At 38.2% G+C, this 23,627-nt stretch overlaps 1 protein-coding gene across 1 annotated transcript in view; it reads right to left on the bottom strand.

Annotated features, from left to right (window-relative positions):
• Positions 1–23,627, bottom strand: part of LOC134004297 (liprin-beta-1-like) — a 31,182-nt gene that overhangs the window by 6,932 nt on the left and 623 nt on the right. The window contains exons 2-13 of the mRNA XM_062443521.1: positions 14,154–14,232; positions 12,279–12,484; positions 11,196–11,276; positions 10,226–10,339; positions 9,988–10,098; positions 6,495–6,587; positions 4,801–4,918; positions 2,463–2,524; positions 2,314–2,380; positions 1,479–1,597; positions 1,204–1,277; positions 148–184 (exon numbers count right to left, since the gene is read on the bottom strand). Of these exons, the coding sequence (XP_062299505.1) occupies positions 148–184; positions 1,204–1,277; positions 1,479–1,597; positions 2,314–2,380; positions 2,463–2,524; positions 4,801–4,918; positions 6,495–6,587; positions 9,988–10,098; positions 10,226–10,339; positions 11,196–11,276; positions 12,279–12,484; positions 14,154–14,217 (1,146 nt within the window). The 5' untranslated portion in view covers positions 14,218–14,232. The remainder of the gene's footprint in view (positions 1–147; positions 185–1,203; positions 1,278–1,478; positions 1,598–2,313; positions 2,381–2,462; positions 2,525–4,800; positions 4,919–6,494; positions 6,588–9,987; positions 10,099–10,225; positions 10,340–11,195; positions 11,277–12,278; positions 12,485–14,153; positions 14,233–23,627) is intronic.

Raw genomic sequence — 23,627 nt, 5'->3', positions numbered from 1 at the left:
GATATTCTCCATAATATATGAAGTTGAGAAAGAAAATGAATGAACACTATTGGAACTAGTATAACTTTATCAGGCAATTTAAGCAGTTAAAAGTCAGGTCAGTCGACTCGACTCGACCTGTGCACATCAGAGACGGCCTTGTCTTACCTGGTCAGTGCTGCCTGGCTGTGGGATGTCTGGGGAACTGAAAAACGAAACAAACAAGGAAAAATAATCAACCTTAATCAAGAACTAAACTAGTAATTAAAGAGCTCTGAAATATTCTCTGCTACAAGTAAAAGTACAGTTACTATGTTGACAAAGTCAGATTAATGGTATAAAAAGAAGAAAAGAAAAAAAAGGAGTTGAGTCCAAATAAAAATGATTTTCCTAGAAATGTAAAATGCTATTCAACACAATCTTTCTCTTGCATAAACAAATGCCAAATGGATGATTACACAAAGCCAGATAAGATAAACTGTGTCTGCTGTCTCTGTATTTCTTAAACTAAATTCTTTACAAAGTACAACATTTCAGACCAAAGTCGCTATGAGTGAAAACAGACCTTCAGTGACTGATTGAAAAAAAAAAAAAGAAGTTAAAAAACAAATATGGTAACATGAGTAAGTAATGTGTTGGTTGAAACAACTGAAACTAAAATTTGAACTGGCAACTTCTAGTGAGCGCAACTGGCAACACGCTGAATGCAACATCAGCTGTAATAAACTCAGACTGTTCAGGACAAACTGTGTGCTTTGGGAAATTAAATCACCTTTAGAAAAAAACATCAGCTAGAATAAATTGTGTGTGAATAATTCAAAGTATTCAATGCATGAAATTCACCCGTGAGACTAAATAAAGCAGAAAAGCAGGAGGTTTGGTGGCTGAGCACTGAAACTTAAACTTAGATGTCAGGGGACAGAAAAAGTTTTTATTGTTTTCTGTTGTTATATTATGACAATCATTACAAGCATTATTGTATTTGTATTATACTTCATTTCTTTATATAACATATGTGATGCTGGTGAATGCGTTTCTTAATTAGATTGAGTTGTATTTACTTAAAGCATTTTTTTCTTTTGGTCATTTGGTAAAGATGTTTTCTCCATTTCCTTGTATTTAGTCTACTTGTATTTCCTTAAGCTGCAGAGCATTAGTGGGTTTTTTTAAATAACATGCAGGAGCAGGAAGTAGACAGTAAAGTCAGATGAGCGTTGGCGTTACCTTTCTGCCGCCTGTAATTGACGTTCTCTGTCCAGTTCATTCATTTCAGACAGCACCGCTATACACGGAATAGACTGAGAAAAGGCAGAATGTAACAGAGAAAAACAGGATTAATTGGACATTTTTCCCCATCCGACAGCAGAACACTTACTCATTATCACAAATAATAAGCCAAACAAAAGTGTGAGGCTGAATTTTAATTCTTTTTTTCTAAGGAAGTTTACAGTCTAGGGTTCATCCTGTGTGCAAATTGTTTTGACAGAGGTTGTGTTTACCTCGCCAGAGCTCCTTCCTGTCTCCCCCTCCAACACCAGAGTGACCTGATCCACCTCCATGGCTACAGGAAGTGAGGGATCATCGGGGATATCGTCATAGTCGTCTTCCTTCAACTTCTCTGAGAGGACAATTAGGACAGTAATCAGGGATTTACTGGAGTTTATTCACCCATAAAACTTTATGATATGAATTAGATAAAAGTAAATGTTATTGAGTATATGAAAACAGTCTTTTGAGTTAAAAATCTCTCTTTAAGTTTATTTTCTTCACATTTGTGGTAATTTGGAGGTGAAATGGTTCCCAATTAATAAATCATTTTATATAGGGCTGCAAAAAACATTATTTTTTATTATTGATTCATCTGTCAAATATGTTTTCAAATAATCAATTGTCGAAAAAAAATGGTGGAAAATGCTGATAACAGTTTCCAAGAGCCCAAGAAGTAGTCTGTAATCTTGTTTTGTCCAACAAATTTAAATATTTAAATCACCCTAACCCTAACTTAAAATGATTTAAAAACAGAGAAAAGCCTCACAAAGGCCAAACTGGAACTGGAACCAGCAAAAGTTTTCTTGAAATTAACCAATCTTTATAATTGTTGCCCTACTATCAATTATTAATTAAACCTCTAATTTAATCTACAAATTTGACAAATCTTAAGAATATAGATTTTCATGTCAGATATTATTTTTATCAGCCTTAACAACAAGTGAAGTTGCTTTGATTCAACTTTCATTCAATATTAATGTGGTGAAGTGAAGCACATATCAAGGTTAGTACATTTGTAAATAATGAGTAACATTATTTATTATATAATCTTGAACACAGTCAGACCTTTGACCAGTTCCTGCACTTTCTTGCATTTTGTGAGCGACTCCTCCAGCTCTTTTATCCTTCGCTCCTGTAAATAAACACACATAACGTTACGGTGACGACTGCTTTAAAATTTTAATCAGCGACCACGTTGTCACATCACACTGTACCTTGTCATCGTTGACTGACGTCAGCGACTGCAACACCATCTTCATCTTCAACATTTCTGCATCTGGAAAAAACAAACAGAAAAAAGAAACATGCTTTATCCTTGTGGAAGGTTTAGTGTAGCTTCAACTCACCCGACTCTGAAACGAGTCAGCAGAAATCAGAAATAATGAAGTCACAGGGACTCAGTGTTCCTGTCGGCAGGGTTTATGTCTCAGCTTGTTGCTGCAATGAACTTAATGCAATTATCACCACAAAGTATTGATTGAAAATAGTGGGATTTTGTGTGTTTGAGCAGGAGTGCTATACAATTAAACATGTGCCAACCACTAGGTAATCTAATACAAACCAGGTTTATCCTCAAGGAAAACCTCATGAGCTCTAAATGTGTTTACACGAGTAGAGCTTCTGATTATATTGTGGTAAAGAAGTAGAGTTCAGGTTTAATATCATTTAATCCTTACATCAGTATCCAATATGAAATCTGCGGTTTTGTTTCTGATTTTAACAACTTTAAAACTGCTCTGATCAATATTTTCAGATGAGCAAGGGATTCAAATATGAAAAGGAGTCTGTGGAGAATTTTTAGTGGTTTCCGGCTCATTGTTTTGGCTTTATGAAATACAACTTTCCATGATTTGGTTCAGTCTCACTGACCAGAGCGAGAGCCGGACCAATACTGGATTTTTGGGGCTGATGTCGACACCGATATTAGGGAGTAAAATGATTCTGATATCAATATATATATTATTATTATTATATGTAGAAATACAGAATACATGGATAAACACATGTTTTTTTGTAATGATCTCTCAAGTGTATTGAAGGTATTTTACAGTTTAACAATAAACTTTATTGTATAAAATGACATCAGTGCACTAAAACTTTAACATATGCATATATGAAACTTGAATTAACAAAACGGGTAAAATATACATAAAATGCTGCCTTTAACTTTAAGAAAAATATTTATATTGGCACATATCTGACAACATTCACAGATACCGATATATCTGAGATCAATATCGGCTGATCAAATCGACTGACGGATATATCAGTTGGGCTTTAGACTCAGCAGCACTGCTTTAAAAACCCACTGTACACTATTCGTCCAGCACTGGACAGCAAACAGAGAAAGTTAGTGACAAGCTGAACATAGTGGAGAATTTAGCAGCTTAACTGTTGATGGAGACCAAACAAGAGCTAAAAGGAGAGAGAATATTTAGATTTGATGAGTGGGGAGAGATACTTAATTGAGATGATAATATGTAAAGGTTTTGTTCACAACTTGTTTCTGTCCCAAAAATCAGCTCCTGCAGGTTTAAGTCACAAAAGCTCAATAAAAATATAATGTTTGAGAACCAAAACCTACAGATTGATGTTCAAAGAACAGAGGTTTTCAGCCATAAAGCTAAAAAGCTATGAAAAGTAGCTCAAAGATGTGATACGATGAGTTACACTGTGAGCTTCCCAAATATGGTAACCTCTATCAGAACTCAACCCTACTGTATACAGTACGAGAGTCAGGGTGGGCTCTTGGTTGGGCCGACTGTGGTTTATTTAACAATCTGAATACAAGCAGGGTGCAAATGAGCTTCTACAGAGCTGAAAAGTTGAGCAACATTTTCTTCATCTGTAGGTGACCTGGACCTCTGACTTCGCTGGAGGAAAGCCAGCAAACTGTAGATTTCTCTACCTAATTGCATTACAATTTAAAAATCCCCAAACACCACTTAGCTTCAAAATCATTAGCTGCAGTTTGGTTGGTTTTTTGCAAAAGTGGAGCTCTGACCCAGTTAGAGGTGTAGCTTTTGCAAGGTTGATGTTGTCAGTGTCTGAATTAACAACTAGTGTCTGTAAAAGGGAGTTGAGAGATCAAACACAATACATAAGACTGTTATTCAGCTCATGTACACAAGCAGACCCTTACAAGAGACTCCCTTTCAAATAAATGGCATTCCTTTACCATCGCAGAGGATAAGATAATGTCGGCAGCGGGTAGAAGGAATAGTGGAATCAAATAGTCAGATGTTTGGTATGGACCCACAGACAGATAAGAAGTTAAGTCAAAAGATCCTCAAATCACCTCATCACAGTTCAGACTGTCTATGAAATGTAAGATAGTGAAAAAAAGATTAATGGAGGAATTTAATTTCTCAAACCCAAATGAAAGAAAAGTACTCATTATTTGTTCAGGAGGGGTGCTGGAGGGGGGATCTAGTGTTACTGGAATGAGGAATGCTTATTTGTCCAATCCTCATAAACCCTTTTGTAATATTAGAGTTGGACTCCATGAAATGGCACAAGCAGATCTCAGAGAATTATTAAAACAGCTCCCACCTCTCTCTCCCCCGTCAGCTCTGTTGAAGCTCTCCACCCTCAGTCTGCTCTCGTCCTTCAGCCTCCTCAGCTCCAACTCCCGCTCCTCCAGCTGCTGCTGCAGAAGCTCCAGCTCCTCCTACAGATGAGAGAAGACAGAAAGTCATTACTCTGTAATTCAGGCTTGGGAGGATGACTGTAATTAATTAAGTCTGGAGACAAGATCATTTTTGGATTATCTTTTTATTTGAAGTTTTTAGAGCCCAGACGCACATTACTGAGTATATGATTAATATGAAATTAGCCCCTGAGAAAAAGGAATGACATTACCAATACTTACAGCATAATTCATCATAACAAACCAGGTCAATTACAGGATAATGTTATAATGACTGCAGCATCCAACTAGGGCTTATTTTCATTCTTGATTGAAATCTGCTGACTTTTGGGAAATAAATTAGTCAATAAACAGTAGGTCAGTTAGTTAGTTAGTTAGTTAGTTAGTCAGTTAGTTAAACTATGTGTTCACTATTTAACACACTGTAGGTCTTGTGAGATGGCCGGTGGTTCTCAAACTGTTTAATGAAACTCATTTATGAAGAACAAATGATCATAAAAAGATTCAATATCAAGATGGGAGCATTGTTGACTAAAAAAACAAAACAGGTGATACTTATCGAGCAAATGTCTATTGTGAGTAAAAACTACGGAGGTTTGGGTGAAGTTTAACTTGCATGTTTGCACACAAGAAACATGGATGGAAAGAAACAGTTTGTGTTCTAGGTAATGTTATTCCAATTATTTTTCAACTCATTTTATTGCTTGGCTCTCCACTATTGTTTGTGATGTTATCTCTTTAGTTTGAAGGCTGTTAGATGTCAGTAGAGGTGAAGGTATTGAGTCTTTAACAAGAAAAAAAAAAGAAGCTACATCTGAAAAATATACATGGGAATCCTCCACAGTTTGGGAACCAAGGTACTAAACCAAACTACTAGAGCATATTATATGGTTAGTATATAAACCAGAGTGTATTAAATACTGGATGCACACACACCGTCTTATCAAAAGTGCGTGAAGAACGAACTGCTCATTAAACTAATTTTAATCAAGATGTACCGATGAACAAGAAGTGTAGCTTTATGAGCAGAGACGTACCATGAAAAGAAGAATGTGCTTATTGTTACTAAAACTATAACATTAATATATTCTATCAGTCTATAGGTGTTAGTATATATAAGCTAGTAGAGGATTTGAACCTGGTACAAATCCTGTGACCGGTACAGGTGGAAGCACTTACAGCGAGTGTGGTGAAAGTCAGGAAAACAGGGTGCAGCAGTGGAGAAGGAGCAGGTTTAGAGGATCTTAGGGGGCCAGAAAGAAGTAGAGTACAGGCTGGAGATTAAACCTCGTTCACCTCATCTCCAGTGAACCGCTCAGTGTTCCACTTTGGACGCTTGACAGGTTAGCATGTTGCAGAAAGATGTTAAAATAACAGTCGAGAGGGAGGAGGAGTGGAAAAGGGTGAAAGAACGGGGAGGCAAAGGAAGGAATGAGCAGAGACACAACGTCATGGAGGTAATCACAAGGTTTTAAACATGTAATGATGCATTTCAAAAAAAGGGCGAATCAATTCAGATCTGCTGTCAAAGTTCAATGTGAAATAATGAAGTGAGTGCTGACTGGACTTCCTTCAGCAGTGAACTGCACACACTCACTTTGGTAGCTTTGAGTTTCTTCTCACACTGCAGTCTTTCATTCTCCATGTCAGTCACCCTGAACCGCAGGTCCGTTACTTCTTGGTAAAAGCCCTGGAGAGGAGAAAAGAACTCCCATTACCCATTAAACTCAGAGCGAAACCTTCACTGGGGAGGTTTTTGGAGGCTGTGTGGGAGAGATTTCTGATTTTTTAACATGGGGGGGGGGAGAAGTCCTGCCAAAGGCACCAAACATTATTATCCGACTGATGTCCCTCAGGAGAGAATTTGAGAAGCTCAGTCCACACACGGAAACAAGTCCTGGTCTAACGAGAAGAATCATAGGTAGTAACTGAAAAACTGCTTTTACCCCCATCAGTGCCAGTGTAGGAGTGTGATTAAAATGAAATGTGTGTTGTTATTTATCATCCGCAACCCATTCATTTTTAACTTTGAACTCCAGGTCATCTTCGCTCCGTTTCACTCACTTTATTTACAGGCTCAGTGCAAAGTCACATTTCCCAGCTAGACATGCAATATATTATTTTCAGGCTACATGAATGGTACTATAAATGAACTGCAGGACTTGAAAATGCTGGATATCTAAAAGGTTTCTAACACAACAAATATCTGTATATAATGGAGGATACTCGCAAAAACACAGAACAAAACACACATTTTGCCCCAGTTGTTTTATCATTAAATTCACAATTTGTGAGGAATATGTAGTTTAGGGATGCAACTAACAATTTAAACAATTGGGTTTATCAATGAATTTGTCAGAAAACAATGAAAATGCAGATGATAATGCACTTCTGTGTTTGGGGGATGGGTGGGTGAATTGATTTCATCCATATATGTCTTGTACACTTCTTCTTTATTTGGAAACACTTAGTCCTAGATGACATTTGAAAATGTCTGACAAAAGCTCAGAAGACATATAATTTACAATGATGTAAAACTCATGAAAGTTATCTTTTTGAACATTTGAGAAGCTGAAACTGCTGAATATGTCTGCTTAATAACTGACCTAAACAATTCATCAGTTATCACGATTATTTAAAAGGTAACATTTCTGTCTATTCACTAATCGATTCATGGCTTCAGCTCTACTACAGTTCCCATCGTACTTTGAGGGACGTAAGAGTAATGTATATGTACTGTTGAAACCAGAAGTTTACATACACTGTATAAAAAGACATAACCTTTTTTTTCCTCACTGTCTGACTTTATATCAGACGAAACTTTTCCTGTTTTAGGTCAGTTAGGATTACAAAAATTATTTATATTTGCTAAATGCCAGAATAATGAGAGGGATCATTTTTTAGACAATTTTTTATTACTTTCTTCAAAGTCAGAAGTTTACATACACTAAGATTACTATGCCTTTAAACAATTTGGGAAAGCCCAGATGATGATGTGATGGGTTTGGAAGCTTCTGATAGGTTAATTGACAACATTTGAGTTAATTAGAGGCACACCTGTGGATGTATTTTAAGGCACACCTCAAACACACTGCTTCCTGTGCGTGTGACATCATGGGGAAATCAAAAGAAATCAGCCAAGATATCAGGAAGAGAATTGTGGACTTCCACAAGTCTGGTTCATCCTTGGGTACAATTTCCAGATGCCTGAAGGTGCCACGTTCATCTGTTCAAACAATTATACGCAAGTATAAACACCATGGGAATGTCCAGCCATCATACCGCTCAGGAAGGAGACGGGTTCTGTGTCCCAGAGACGAACGTGCTTTGGTGAGAAATGTGAGTATCAACCCCAGAACAAAAGCAAAAGACCTTGTGAAGATGCTGGCTGAAGCTGGTAAGAGAGTGTCATTATCCACAGTGAAACGAGTCCTGTACCGACATGGGCTGAAAGGCCACTCAGCGAGGAAGAAGCCATTACTCCAAAAGCAACATAAAAAAGCCAGATTACAGTTTGCAAATGAGCACAGGGACAAAGACCTTCATTTTTGGAGACATGTCCTGTGGTCTGATGAAACTAAAATTGAACTGTTTGGCCATAATGACCATCGTTACATTTGGAGGAAAAAGGGGGAAGCTTGCAAGCCTGAGAACACCATCCCAACTGTGAAGTACGGGGGTGGCAGCATCATGTTGTGGGGGTGTTTTGCTGCAGGAGGGACTGGTGCACTTCACAAAATAGATGGCATCATGAGGAAAGAACATTATGTAGAAATATTGAAGCAACATCTCAAGACATCAGCCAGGAAGTTAAAGCTTGGGCGCAAATGGGTCTTCCAAATGGACAATGACCCTAAGCATACCGCCAAATTAGTTACAAAGTGGCTTAAGGACAACAAAGTCAATGTTTTGGATTGGCCATCACAAAGCCCTGATCTCAATCCTATAGAAAATGTGTGGGCAGAGCTGAAAAGGCGTGTGCGAGCAAGGTGGCCTACAAACCTGACTCAGTTACACCAGTTCTGTCAGGAGGAATGGGCCAAAATTCCAGCAAACTATTGTGAGAAGCTTGTGGAAGGATACCCAAAACGTTTGACCCAAGTCATACAGTTTAAAGGCAATACTAATGAAATGTATGTAAACTTCTGACTTTGAAGAAAGTAATAAAAAATTGTCTAAAAAATGATCCCTTTCATTATTCTGGCATTTAGCAAATATAAATAATTTTTGTAATCCTAACTGACCTAAAACAGGAAAAGTTTCGTCTGATATAAAGTCAGACAGTGAGGAAAAAAAAGGTTATATGTCTTTTTATACAGTGTATGTAAACTTCTGGTTTCAACTGTATATATTAGGCTCTGTTAAGGAGTTTCTTTTTTATATGAATCCTAAATTCATTTATGGACATCTTCCCTCAACACAAATAGTTACCACTATAAAGAGAAAGTTGCACTGTGCTCTAGTTTGACTAAAGTTTAAACACTGAGAAGAATCAGTGATACTTTTGACACTAAATGCATCATCAGAGGTGCTAAAACTTACTAAAACAAATATAACAGATAATTACAAGACGCCAGCATTTCTGAGATGGAGCTGATATGACGTATTCTTCAGGGTTTAAAGCTTAGTGGAGCTTAAATGGAAAGAAAAATAAATATGTGCAGCTGCAGACAAATCATTCAACTCCATTCAAGCTTTTACTGTCTGAAAAACACCATATAATATTCTCAAAATATATGGACAGAGTGTATGGAAACTTTAACTTTCACAGCCTTCTAGCCCCTCAGTGAGGTGGGAGGAATGAGATGGGGGTGGTCTAGCAGGAAACAGCTGCTGGAGCACAAGAGGTGTCTAAGCCTCTTTTGTAACCCTTGAAGAAGTTCAACCCTGCACCACATGACAGATCTGAGTCCGTCCTCCATCCGAGTGAGACGGACCTTTGTGACTTTAAAACAATGACCGGGAGGCTGCCAGAACTGAGTCACACATCAAATGAAATGAAAGTGCAGGTGCAACTAAAAACCGTCTGCTATCCCTGATCCATTTCACAGGGCTGGAGATGTGGTACAATTTAAGAGAGAGGGTCCTACCTCACTGTCCCTGTGATCTCTCTCCACAGAAGTCAGCTTCAGCTTCAGACTCGACACCTCCGTCATGAGCTCCAGCTTCTGTGTCTCCAGCGCCGTCCGGTTCACCAGCTCCTGTGGAATAAGACACACACTTTGTAAAGCTGCGGGGAAAGTATTCAGTGGAGAGCTCAGTTTGGGAAGAGGAAATAGCACCTTCAAAGCTGAATAAAACCAACCATCTACTCTGTAGAAGCCTCACCTGTTGAAGCAGCTCCTCAGTAGCATTTAGTTTCTCACGATGGTGCTCAAGACAAGTGTCTAGGTCCCGAATCTTTTCACCTTGCACCTCCACCTGGTCTGTTAGAACGCTTACCTGGATAATAGTGAGACATTTTATTAAAGCACACTGTAAAAGCACTGAGAGAGAACACAGATCTGTCTAATGGATGATTTTCAAAGACCCCAAAAACTTTATTAGCTTCTTAATTTGTTTTTGCAGCAGTTTAGATTAATGCACATGATGAAGATACATTTGTCTTTTTTGTCTGTGCTCTTCTCACTGTTTTGAAGAGGGCATGGCTTAGTTAGAAAAACATCATGTGTACTTCTGAGCACCAACCACAGTTTACTTAGCAACCATCGAAACAAAATATGATGACAGATGTTGGGTTGTTTGCTTTTGTTGCCAGCACTTTCAATCAAATCACACCCACACTGCCCATATGAATCAAATTATCTGTGTTTTTGACTGTTAAACTCATAATAAATGAAACATTGTAGCTTATTTAGTTATTTGATCATGAATGTTTAATTTTATAGAGGAAAAACTGTATTTAAAAAATCATTTTAGTCAGGAATTGTCAGACCTTCATTAAAAATTAGTCTTAAACCAAGAAATACAAGGAAAAATACATTTTGAATCTACGCTTCATGGTTTAAAGTTATGATTTTTTTTTTTAAAAAGCTTTACAAGCAGCCACATGGTGATGCTAAGGCTAAATAAGACTGGTTGATTCTTTTTCTCTAAATTTCTACAAAATGGGTTAAGTAGTTTTCAAGGCATTTCGCTAACTAACAGACAATAAAATACACAGGACACTAAACAGTCTCAGGCTCCTTGGCAGAGGTAATTACACAAGAGCAACCAGGCACAGTACTACTTAATTGCCCATTCAGGTGCAATTGTTTTGTAGCCTTGCATCTGCGTTGCAGAGTTTTTGCTCACAAACCTGAAGGATAAGACACTCTTTGTCACTCTCCAGTCGTGACAGACGTTCTTGGTAAACTGCTCCTGAGCCATGGCCATTAGGCTGAAATGAGAGACAATGTATGTTGATTTGTGTTGTCTGAACGAACGGCTGCATCAGTGAAATAGGATTTTAAAACCATAATTTCTTTTTAGAAGAAAGCTCATTAAAAAAAAAAAAAAAAGAGGTGGGAGGTCTTTAGCTGTTATGTTGAAATACAGGTCTAGCTATAGAGTCCAAATGAAAATACACACCAGCCTTCAGCCCACATGGGTTTTCTAATGGATGCACATCTCTTATGTATACAGTATAACCATTTAACCTCTCTTAAATGAACTATTAACTCACACTGTTTTCCCTTGAAAAAAAAAGAAAGGTACAGATATGAGAGTTGAGTTTTTTTGCAAAACATGTGAGAGGGTCAATAGTGCTCTCACATGCAAGTGATCTGAAAATTGAATCAAAAGCAAAAGTCTTCTCTCAAATATCACACATGGAGAGATGAGGCCATGTGGGGAGCAAAACAAAAGCCTCAGTCTGAATCAATGTGAGTTCAGAAGATGGAAACTACTTCCAGCAGGACTCCTATAGAAACTCCATCATTCACACAGGCACGTCATAACAGCACTTTTACAATAAACAGACTCTCTGTATAGGCAATGGAGCACGATCATGAGATGCAAAGCAGATCAGATGATAATTCATTCCAGGCTACATCAAAACAGGCGACGTGCAAAAGACAAAGATCTTATCTTTTATTGACTTGAGCTGCAACAAAAATGTGCTAAAAGTGAAAATCTACGGAAAGTTTGTTTTGATTTATATATGATAAACTTTGGCTGTAAGATAAACACTGGATGACATTTCTAGTCACCAGTTACATTACAGCACCAGTCCAACACTCTAGAAAGGGTACAGACCTACAAACTGATTTTAAGGAGTCAGAGACTTTACTGCAAACACTGCATCAAACCAGAGATTTCACTTCTAAACTGTCAATATATTATCTTCTGTTTCAAAAAACAATAACGACCAAATATAGCAGGCTAACTTCTTTTTTTTTACCATTCGTCCATGCAGCCACTCTGCAACCCCTTCTGCCGTCGAATCCGGTATCTGACATCGCAAGTTGTCCTTCTCCTCGTTGTCCATGAGCTCCAGCGCCGCCCGCAGGTCCTCCAACAGATGCAGCACCCGAAGGCCACCCAGGAAAGGTGAAGTGGGCGACTGGCAGTCAAACAGCCCGTTGGAGTAGTCCATGGCCTTGGAGCCTGGGAGATTGGAGAGAAAGAGTTAGATGTGTGATGAGAGAAACAAAGAAACACTCACTATTTCATATAAATAATAAACACAAGAGTGAAGATGTGAAATTACAAGAACTCATCAGGCTGGCAGGATACTCAAAATTTAAATTGAATTTGTTGGAAAAATAGCAAGCTATGACTAAAATGAAAGATTTATGACTGAAGCTACATCTGGTGTTCATTTGTGGGAGTGGTGTGATCACGGTGACTAAGCAAAGCAGTACATTTTAGTATTTGTGTGACTGATTGTTTACATCTTCTTTTTTTTTCTCAACTTCCTACCAAACTCCATCATCTGGATGACATCAAACAAACAGACTTAGAGTCACTGTGTATACACTGGTGACTTTTCATTGTATCTGATAACACGCCAAATGTCATTTTTAGTCTAGACTACACCACCCACCTTAATATAACTAGTAGCTTTACTTACTTTTAGTTCTTCTGAGGCTTATTTTACTTGTATTGTATGTTTGATTAGAGATGCATCATGGTAAGAGATCTAATCAAATGACCTCGTCCACTATATCCATCCATTATATGAAAACTTCATGGATAAACCAACACACACTGATGTTTATCCATTTTATTTGATAGAATATATCAATTAAAGAAATTTGGACCATACATTTCCCCAAAGAATATTCAGTATTTTACGTACTGAATCTTTTACTGATATTGTTCAAATGTAAGCTAATATTTCTGCAAAAAAAAAAAAAAATCCTTATTCGTATTCTTTCCATGCCTGCATAAGCACTGTTACACAGTCCCGTACAGATACTGCACACAGGGATTTTATATGACAATAAATAAGCAAAGGAAGACAATTCCATCTCCTCCCGTATCTGTGTATCTGCTTTTACTTGGATGTAAATGCAGCCAATATGTTTACTGATCTCGAGTGCATGATGTTCTCATCGTGTGCTGCAGCAGCGCACCCTGTACCATCTGTCATCTGTCTTAAATGTCAGCCATAATGAAGATGTCCAACGGTAACACGGAGGGAGCTAAATAAATAAATATCACAACAATCATGGCTTCCTAACAGTAGCGAGGGAGTGGGGCTTGATGAAGGCTGTGGCTTCTGCGGAAACAGAGGGGGAGGGGGAGGTTGTCATGTGATCAGCCGCCTGGCTCCCATTGGAAAGGTCAGCGCTATAATTACACACATCAGCGGAAAAGTGGGGACTCTGAAACTGAAGCCTGCTCTGCTCATCTGTAGCGGCACAAGTATACAGAGTGTGGCCAGAAAAAAAGTTCCCAAGCAGGAGTTTGTATTCCACACGCACAAAACTTGAATAATCATTAGTTTCCGTCACTGCAGGGACAATGGAAACTTTCATTCCTCATGGTGGAGGAATGCAGCGGAGGCAGAGAGGGCCTGTGATATAGCAGCACAATATCAAGCAGCAGAACTCCAAAGTTTTATGTATATTCAGCAGGATTACATTAAACAGCAGGTAGGAGTGGAATAAGAAGGACACATTGTGTTTGCTGTCTACTGGACTTGATATTCCCAGCTTGCGTTTCAATGGTTTCCAGATGTGGCTCGACCCCATAGTATGCCATGCCCACTTAAAAAAAAAAAAAAGTGCTCTGGCCAGGTTTTTAAAGTCGAAGTGTACACTGTGGTTACCTGCTATGATCCCATCCATTTGCTCCAAGGCTGCTGCCAACATCTCGCTGGCGTCAGACATCATCTCTGCTCAATGAATCTGAAATAGGAAAGAAAGTGTGTGAGGAAAAAAAAAAGAAAGAATAGAAGATGATCCATAAAGCAGCCTGCTGCCAGTTCTCGGAAGTTAAGAGAGTCACACATATTTTCCTCAAAAGCCAACAATTGTACAGACAAGGGGATCCCCAAAAAATTCAGTATCCAGCCAAATGAGAACAGTAGCCAGCTGTGGGATGTGTGCAGCTGCTAGACAAGTCTCTGGTGATTCTTTTTGTTTTTCTTTCCGTAAACAGACCAGTAATATGCAGATATGGAAGAGAGGGAACTTTTTTAAAGAATACAATTACTATTAAAAGCCCAATGTTGACTTAAAACTCTAATACGTAGAAATCGTATACACTGAACAAGAAGTTAAGTGTTTCAAATCAAAGATGGGAATGACTTGCAAAAGTAAACAAAGAAGATGATTATTTAACTTGGAGAAAGACCAGTCAGATTGTTTTAATTCAGATTCAGACTATTCTCAAAGTCCAGCTGTGGTCAGAAGTGGAAACTTAGTGGGGAAACATTTGGATCAAGAAAGAAAAGTCACTTTAAAAAACAGGTAGAAGTGAAATATGGGCCACATGTAAACAAGTGTAACCAGAATGTAAAGCACGGAGCAGGATCTGATAAACTTTGTGGGTTTTCTCTGTTTGAAAGAAGATTCCTATAAATCCTGCACTTGTGTAATGATTTTTTTTTTTTTAAATCATAATGAGTTAAGCCCAGAATTTGACACTAGTATAAGCTAACAGATCTCAAACTATTACCTATTAATGTATTTGTTGTTTAACATTGAGATTTATCGGCAACTATTGTAATAAATCGGATAATTTTTCAAGCAAAACTGTGAAACATTTGTGATGATCTCTTTCTCCAATCTTTTGCGATACTAAACAATATTTTCGGGGTTGTGGACTGTTAATTGGGTGAAGCAAAAATTTTAATACGTCACCTCAGGCTTTAGGACATTTTATGCCATCTTCAGATATTTTAAAAGACTAAACAAACTCATCAATCAGGAAAATGATCTGCTGATTAGTCAACGATGAAAATAAACAGCTGCAGCTCTTATCCCTCCTATTATTACCGCTCTGAGCGTCGCTTTGCTCCGACACAAGTATCAGCTTCGAACTACAAAACCCGCCTGTACGTTATTACATTTCCATTTGAACAAAATATAACTGTATTATCACTAATCATGTTATGGTACAAACTACCATTCTTCCTTCTCAAATGACTGCTGCATTAAATTAACCCTGCAGTCTGTGCCACAGAAACTGGCTGCCTGAGAGACAAAAAACAAAGTGATCTCCAGGACTTATTACCCAGCAGGCCTCATTTCCGGTGACCATGCAGTCACGGGTGCTCATGGGCAGACTCCCTATCTGGAATAATGGCACTATTCTCCCAGGGGTCTCAAGCCTCGTAGCATTGGCATGCGCGGCATCTCAGGCTTCCATAACAAAGTTGGACAGTATCCCCATGACCGCTGGTTTCAAACACTTATCACATGTCTCTCCTTTTCTTGTATTGACCACTTATCACTAAACAAGATGTGATTTAAAAAGGGGGGTTGAGATGGTGTATATAAGCAACTAACTAGCAGCAAAAAAAAACAGTGGTTCTACTTGTTCGGAGGTCTCATGGTTAGGGGGGGGCAGGGACTTACAAGCTTTACTTCATTTCCTCTCTCTCTCTGGGGTCATAGTGTCACACCCAGCAGGGTAAAAAATGGGCATTAAAAGCGTAATTAAACCAACAGCCTCAACATGAGCTGGGGGGGGCTGGGGGTCTGCTACTAACACAAGGGGCCTTAAGTGCTCCGTTGCCTCATTTCAACTTCACACTCCCACAGAAAGGGGGGGGGGGGTTTCTTCTAAAAAAACATCATATGCACACTGCTGTGTATCTCCACTACTCCTTAAACATATCATTAAAGATTATGAACAGAATTCTTGAAATATAAAAGCACATATGAACCACATGACGTCCTTTTAGAAGCAACAAAAAAACAGAATTACTGGTCGGTGTCAAATTTGAAAATAAGATGAGCCACTTTCCAATTCGATTTTACAGTTCCCATGAGGATTGAGGATGGAGGAGAGCCACAGATACACGTCTTACTACCAATAGGCTTTCCTCCGCAGGTATTTCCGTAGTATGTTGGAAAACCATCATTCACCCTCACCGGGGTGGAAGCTGTATTTGGTCAGCTGCTTGTTTTCACCCCCGTGGGAGAAACATAAAGCTTATCTCCTTTCCAAAAAAAGACGCTTTTTGTTTAGAATCCAAATATTTTCTTTCTCCCCATGAATGCCGAAAACAACAAATTGCATGAAGAGAGGAACACCAGTGGGTGCTATCTTATGCACTCAGCTATCCTAGCATTCTTTTTTTTAAAGATAAAACAAAGCACAATGTGTTAGTAAATCTCTCTTGTTTAAGCTGCTTTTCCTTCTTTCCCTGTTGTCTTGAGATAAAAGTCACAATAAATGTAAGGCCTGATGCACACACACATAAAACGATGCATGTGCCATTTCCCGCACATAAACCGATGTGCATGAACACAACGTGCAGTGAGAACGTGTGCACATCATGCAGTCTTCAAAGCAGGTGGACACATGTTCTTCTTAAGCAATCTGAGGTAGAGATTAAATAAAAGATGAGGCAAAATCTTTTTGTAAAGCGTTTGTTTTGTTTGACAACCAGCTGCACTGATTGTGTGATTTCTAGCATTTACACTGATCTGTAAGATGCCAATGAAAGACACATTCACAAATGTAAAATGAGAACTAATTTCTGTGTGATTCATTTTATCACTATTTTAATTAACATAGGAGTCAACATTGTATTTTGCTGTTAATATTCTTGTTTTTTATCCTTAGTCGTGTCACACCTTGCAAAGTCTGTTTAGATATGAGTGCTACCAACTAATCATTGATTACATCTGAGATATCACTGCCAACGATGGCTTACAGGTCCATGTGATGAATTAATGATATGGACGCTATAAAAAAACGCAGAGTCATGCATAATGGTCACACATACTGACCACTGGACCTTGTCGGTGAAACTGCACGTCTTCTTTCTCATTTGTTTCATTGATAGATGTGCAGACTGGTTAAAGGTGGGTCTTCATTCATTTATGGGTCAGGGACAAATAAGGGTTGGCAAGATGAGTAATTCAAAAATATCTTAAAAAATAGTTTTAAAAGCAGCATCCGGTTTGTCAAAATGTACATTGTGTATTTTTGTTGGTTTTATGTCATCTGAAAATGTCAAATGGTGTAACCACAAAAGAATGATAAATATTAAGTATATTATCCACTTACAGTGTATTTAAGTGCACTTATACAAATGATTACTTCGTTTTAAAACATCAAATGACAAGAAACATTTTAAGAGTACTTCTACATTTACATTTTAAAGCATTTTGTCAATATTGAGCAGGACATATCCTAAAAACAAGTTTTGACAAATTAAGTAAAATCTGCTAAAAAAACAGTGTTGCATTGCTAAAAGTAGATTCTACATTTTAGTCCACATTTATTTTCCTGTATATAATCAGATTTTTATGAAAAAATACAACAATTGACACTGGGTTGCATCACATCATTGACCCTTATGGATAATTGTGGGAGTGGAAATGAGGCTTGTCCACACACAACCAGAATCCACAATGACTGAGATTTATGAAACACAACCATGCCTACACATGGCATTATAAATCTAAATCATATGAATATATCTGGCTTCATGCATGCAGTTTCAGTCATGAATCTAAACATCTGGCCCCTGGTATTTGAGTTTCATGAGAAATCGAATCATTTGGTGGAAAAAAAGAGCATCTAAACTGCTTCCATGCAATTCAGAGTACAGGGTCAATTAACTTCTGAGAAAGAATCAAACCAGGAATTAGATGCGCACTTCAAAAAAAAAATCAATCTTGTGTTGGTCATGCTGCAGAAAATGGTATTAAAACTTGACACGTAAACTAGTCTCTTCATTCTTCAGATGTATAAATCCAGACCCTTTAAAATGCCAGTTAGAGACATTTTCCACTTCCTCGTGCATCACTGATGAGCAGGTCATTCTTAAAGAATTTTCTGACCAAAACCTCAAGAGAAAAGCCCACAGATGAGGGTTCACTCTCCAGCCGTGTGAGGAAGTGTCTGTAATGATGATTGATAACGCCACAGTGGAGGAGTGAGAGCAACACACATTCCTGAGCAGGTTAAGTCTCCCGAAAACCAAACACTAATGCCTGGTACTGACATCCCCGGCGACCCCTGCAACCTGCTTCCCTCAGAGCCGTCACACAAAATCCTGCGAGGACTTTATTGAGCTGAAAAACTGAAGCAAACAAACAAACAGTAATAACACAATGACTAACAAAATCTGCAATGTGCTCATATTGTGCATACTTAAAAAAGGGATGAGGCTGGTGGGATTTTTTTGTTATTGTCAACAAATGCCCAAAAAAGCCTCAAACCATCAGTGAAACCAATGCTGATATATGCTATAAAGCTTCACTGTTGTCTAAAAAAACTATTAAAAACACATCAGTGAGCCACACTGCTGCAATGAAAATGGGCACTGTAGCATATTTTCACTCAAATATTCACAAAAAAGCACAAAGTGTGTATTGATACCCCCAAAAAATGCATTACTACCTCGTGTTTCAGTAACATAACAGTGCCCAGCTGTTTAATAAAAACTGTTAAGCCTTTTTTTTAAAGAATACATCTGAGAGCTGTTTTTAAAGGTTGACTTTAGTAGGAATGAAAGGGCTTGAGGGCTGAGCGCCACTGATTGTAGGCAAGTCAGAGTAGAGAGTATTGAGAGATTGAGGATTAATGGATTGGTTTTGGTCTTTCCATGAAAGTTGTTGACATCAAGAAAGGGGGAAAAAAAGGAATAAAACAGACCTTATCCTTTACGTAACCCTGTGTAGAAGCTGTAGATTTCAAGTCTTTTCAAGTTTTACATTGTGAAGAGAACCTCGACTGCTCTTTTCTGTCATGCTAATAACTTCTCATTGGCAACTCTCAGCTAACTGCCAAGTGGAAAATGTTCATATTACAAAAAGGCATGAATAAAAAACCTGGAGTTGAACAAAGAACTAGTGACAGCTTCTTCAAATTGAACTCTTTTTTCCCCCTGCAATGACATTTTAATCATCTCAAGTTCTGAATACACTTTGTTTGAGGCTTGATGCTCTGACAGGCAGGGCTCCTTGTACAAAAACCACATTACAAATACAACTGATTTATGGCTCAGCTCCCAACAAAAAAGTTCAAATAAAACGTGTTTAAAAAGTCAGCACTGTCCATCTAAATACATCTGGCAGAAGTAATATTTAATAGATCTATTTTATAGAAAGACATCAGAGAATCACACTTCACTTCTTTCTGATGCTATGAGGTGATTTTTAACATCAACCAGATGGAGAGACGAAAGATATGGATGGAGGGGGGCGAGGGACAATGTTTTTGAAAGGAAAATAGGCTGGGATTACTTGACCCTACGCTGAGTGGTAGGTCCCTGAAACACACAAATACACGCCTCCGCCAGTGCCTCAAAAACACTCGTGGTCCAATAACCCAGTTCCAGCTGTGGTGCAGATGTGCTTTTCAGAATACAACTGGCTCGGAGTACCGAAAGCAGCGGCGTAAACTGTTGTAGTACAGTAATCCGAGAAGAAGGAGTCAAAAGTTCAGACCTGGGAACTGTTATTGATGACAACCTTGTTAACTTCCTGAATAAAAAAGCTAAATTATTTGGCCCTTCCCTATACTGTTGATTAAAACTATATCTTAAAAAGCTGGTTTCCATAAGTTTTGATTAATTGGAAATATCTGGTTTATATTTTTCTGATAGAACTTTTTTTATTTTTAGCAGGTGTCCCACAGGGATCAATGTTGGGTCCCTTGCCATTTATTTTCTATTTATGATAAATAATATAGATACAGTATTTCCCAACTTACCATTCTAGTATCTGTAAAGCTTCTAAGCTCAAAGTGTCACTAATAAACAAGGTCCAGATTACAGTACCTTCTGTCTGTATGCATTTTAAAATAGCCTAAACAATGCCATTGATTTTTGTTGTCAATGCCCTCAGAGGTTATCTAACGGGTGCAACTACTGCATTGTAAAACAGTTTTAAATATTAACTGAAAATTGCTGTTTTGTTTCGATAGAAGATTATCCAACAAAACTCATAATGTACATCTGGGTCATGAGCTAAAAATAAAATGTAATTTGTTATTCCTGTACTGAGTTTGCTTCTCTGGATGTTTGTGTTGCTGTCAATGCTTTCAATCCACTGACATACAGCAGCATTTGATTATATTTGAGAGAAATGTGATCTCATTACTGCATCAAGAAGACAGGAAGCACATTTGTGTGTTAATTTAGAAAGCTTCATTGTCTAATTTGCAAAGATATCAACCATCCTTAGTTGAATTTATAGTTAAAAACCGGATTGCACCCTAAGTTAGTTTAAAAAGTTCCTAAAATCCTAATAAACTAAATCAGTACTATCAGCTGCAGCTGTTCTAGGAGTCACTGCAGTAGTATAAATAAACTAAATCTAACGTTTATGATAACCTATATAAATAAAGATTACTATTAGATTTGGTATCAGCTGGAAAAGCTGCAGTAATATTTGCAGTAGTGACTCTGTAGCTCCATCAGGGCTGCAAATACCAATTTTTTGTTATCGCTTAATCGTTTTCCCAGAACCCTGTCGAAACATCTCACATGATTTGTTTTCTCTAACCAACAGTCCAAATCTTTTGAGACATTTATTTGGTTATGAGAGCAAAAAATGAAAGCAACAAATCCCCTCACAGAAGAAACTGGACCTTAAAAATGTTTGGCACTTTTGCTTGGAAAAAGTACTTACAGACAAATTAATCAGTTATCAAAAGTATTAGGAGAACTTGTTGATCTATTGATTGGATAATTGGATCTCTGTACTATCTTTAATCTGCAGTTCTAGGGCTATGACGATAATCGTGATCATGTGATGTCCACCCTGATGTGGGGTTGGGGCCATTATCGTCATCACTATTCTTTTTTTTTTTTATCCCAAAAAACAACTGGATGGAGATATGGTGGAGAATCTGCCTGTGTTGCCTTGGCTTGCTCCAAGAACCAGGCCAAAAGATCGCAATTTGGGGGTGTGATACGTTGCTTTTTCACCATGTTGAGACCAAAGGGAGCCAAATATAGTACAGCAGTAATAGTTCCAGCAGTGTGTCAATACAGTAATGTGGATGTAAAGCGTGATGTGAACTTGTGGAAGTTAGTCACACGTGAAATCCAACTTCCAGTCAAACACCCCGTCTTTGTTTACACTCCCCCCTCCCTCCCACCCCCCTATGCCTGAGAGATGTTACAGTGGTACTTTTAGTCTGTAGCTGCTGTGAGGTAAGCTTGTTTGACAGACACGACTGCAGCGGCAACGGTGGCCACATCGAGAGACACTGCAACAAACAACTCTTTGTCTTCAGGAGACTCACATGGTAGCAAGGCGACACTGATCCCAAGTTATTACAGTTTTTCCACGTGGCCCAAAACTACATCACAGTCAGAAATCACATTGGTAGAAGTGGGGAGGAGGAGGAGGGGGGGAGAGGATGGCTGAAAGGAGCTGGAGGAACTGAGTAAGAGATCATGGCAAGCCAAGAAAAACTGCCTTTCATTGCTTTTGTTATCAAGGTTTTGGCATTAAAAAGAGACCTTTCTAAATGTGAAGTCATATTTAGTGTCTAATTGTTGAGCTGCTGCAGTAAAACTCAGAATATATGTAAATAGTGCCAAGTGAAATGAGTTCTACGTGAATGAAACCATAAACAGGATTCAAACAGAGGCATCCTCATACTCAGGAAGACCTCTGCTTGGTCCTGTCAGGAAGCGTTTCCTGGCACATTGGGAGAAACGTCTTCCTCTCAGTCACAAACTGCCATTTCCCAGAAATCCCAGAACTGAACTGACTGGTGGAAAAAAAGAAAAACAAACACTAAAACTAAAAATTGAAACTCCTAAAGTCCCTGGAGCAGACTGGAGCATCACCTTTTCTCTATTTAGAGGAGGATCCAGCATGGCTCATATTATTAAAAATAGAGCCTTTAATTATATTTGTATGCGTTAAATGTTTCAAATTAAGATTTTTAATTGAATTTCAAAAGCTTATAAACATCCCAATATATCATATGACTTCAAAAGTGACACCTCCCCTCTTTCAAAACACATCACCACATGAGCACCGAACCAAAGAATGTGAGGAATGCGAATGCCTAGAAGAAGGTTTCCAAGATAGCAAGGCGCCTGTCAATTTTCTGGACAAGTGGCGTCAAGATAAATGAAACCTAAACCTCTGAAATCTCTTTAGGAGTCTCTTATCTACTCACATTGATCTTATTGCAGGTTAAGTTTGCTGCTAATACAAACCAGGCCTGATTAATGGACTTTGTCTTCTCTTTACCTGAATAACAAACAAATGAGAACGCCTGCTGCCTGAGGAAATACAATGATTGCTGCCCAGAGATTAGATTTATTTATTTTAGTCAGTTCAACAATCACTGGGCAATGCAGTATGTGAATATGTGTTTTATTAGGGTAGTTCCCCAACTGTAACATCAGATATGGCTGTGCAAGAGGCAAGTGTGCAACAGCGTGAACTTAAAGCTACCGAGTGTGCTGGTAGGATACAAATATGGTTACTGTCAGTGAGGGAAATAAAGTCCTTTGTTATGCTTTCAATTCTCAGCCTAGGAGCCAACACATCAGACGTACGCAGAGTAAAGAGCTGCCAGCAGGTCATGCAGTGCCTCAGGAGGGAGGTTTTTTTTCCTGAACATATACTACAGAGGTTTATACAAACAAAAGGCTGCAGAAGTCTGAGACTGATAATGAAAGAAGCTGACACAGGACCAGGAGGAACTTTAAAGTGCTGGCTTTGTGTTGGCTGCTACTGCCTTTTGTGTTCCTGGGAGCCTGACAAGAGGAGTGATCACATATTTATAGACATGTGGCCCATAATAAACCAGCTCTGGTTAAACTAAAAGGATGTATAGATATAGTATGTATAGTGAAAATATAAATGATTTCACTTACTTAAAGAAAGAAAACTTCTGTTTGGATGGTAAACTATGTGGATTAAAGTTATTTCTTGTGTGTATTTTAGTATAAATTAAATTGTAGCACTATGAAGCACTTACTGACTTTGTTAAGAAGATAGTTTAAAGTTTATGGCATAAATACTATGTGGATTTAAGTTTTTTCTTATGTGTATTTTAGTATAAATGAAATCGTAGCACTGTGAAGCACTTACTGACTTTGTTAAGATGATAGTATTTATGCCATAAACTTTAAACAATGTGG

This window comes from Scomber scombrus, chromosome 22 (assembly GCF_963691925.1).
Source record: "Scomber scombrus chromosome 22, fScoSco1.1, whole genome shotgun sequence".
Classification (NCBI taxonomy): Eukaryota; Metazoa; Chordata; class Actinopteri; order Scombriformes; family Scombridae; genus Scomber; species Scomber scombrus.
The sequence above is the reverse complement of the archived record's forward strand: the minus strand, read 5'-3'. Positions and strand labels throughout refer to the sequence as shown.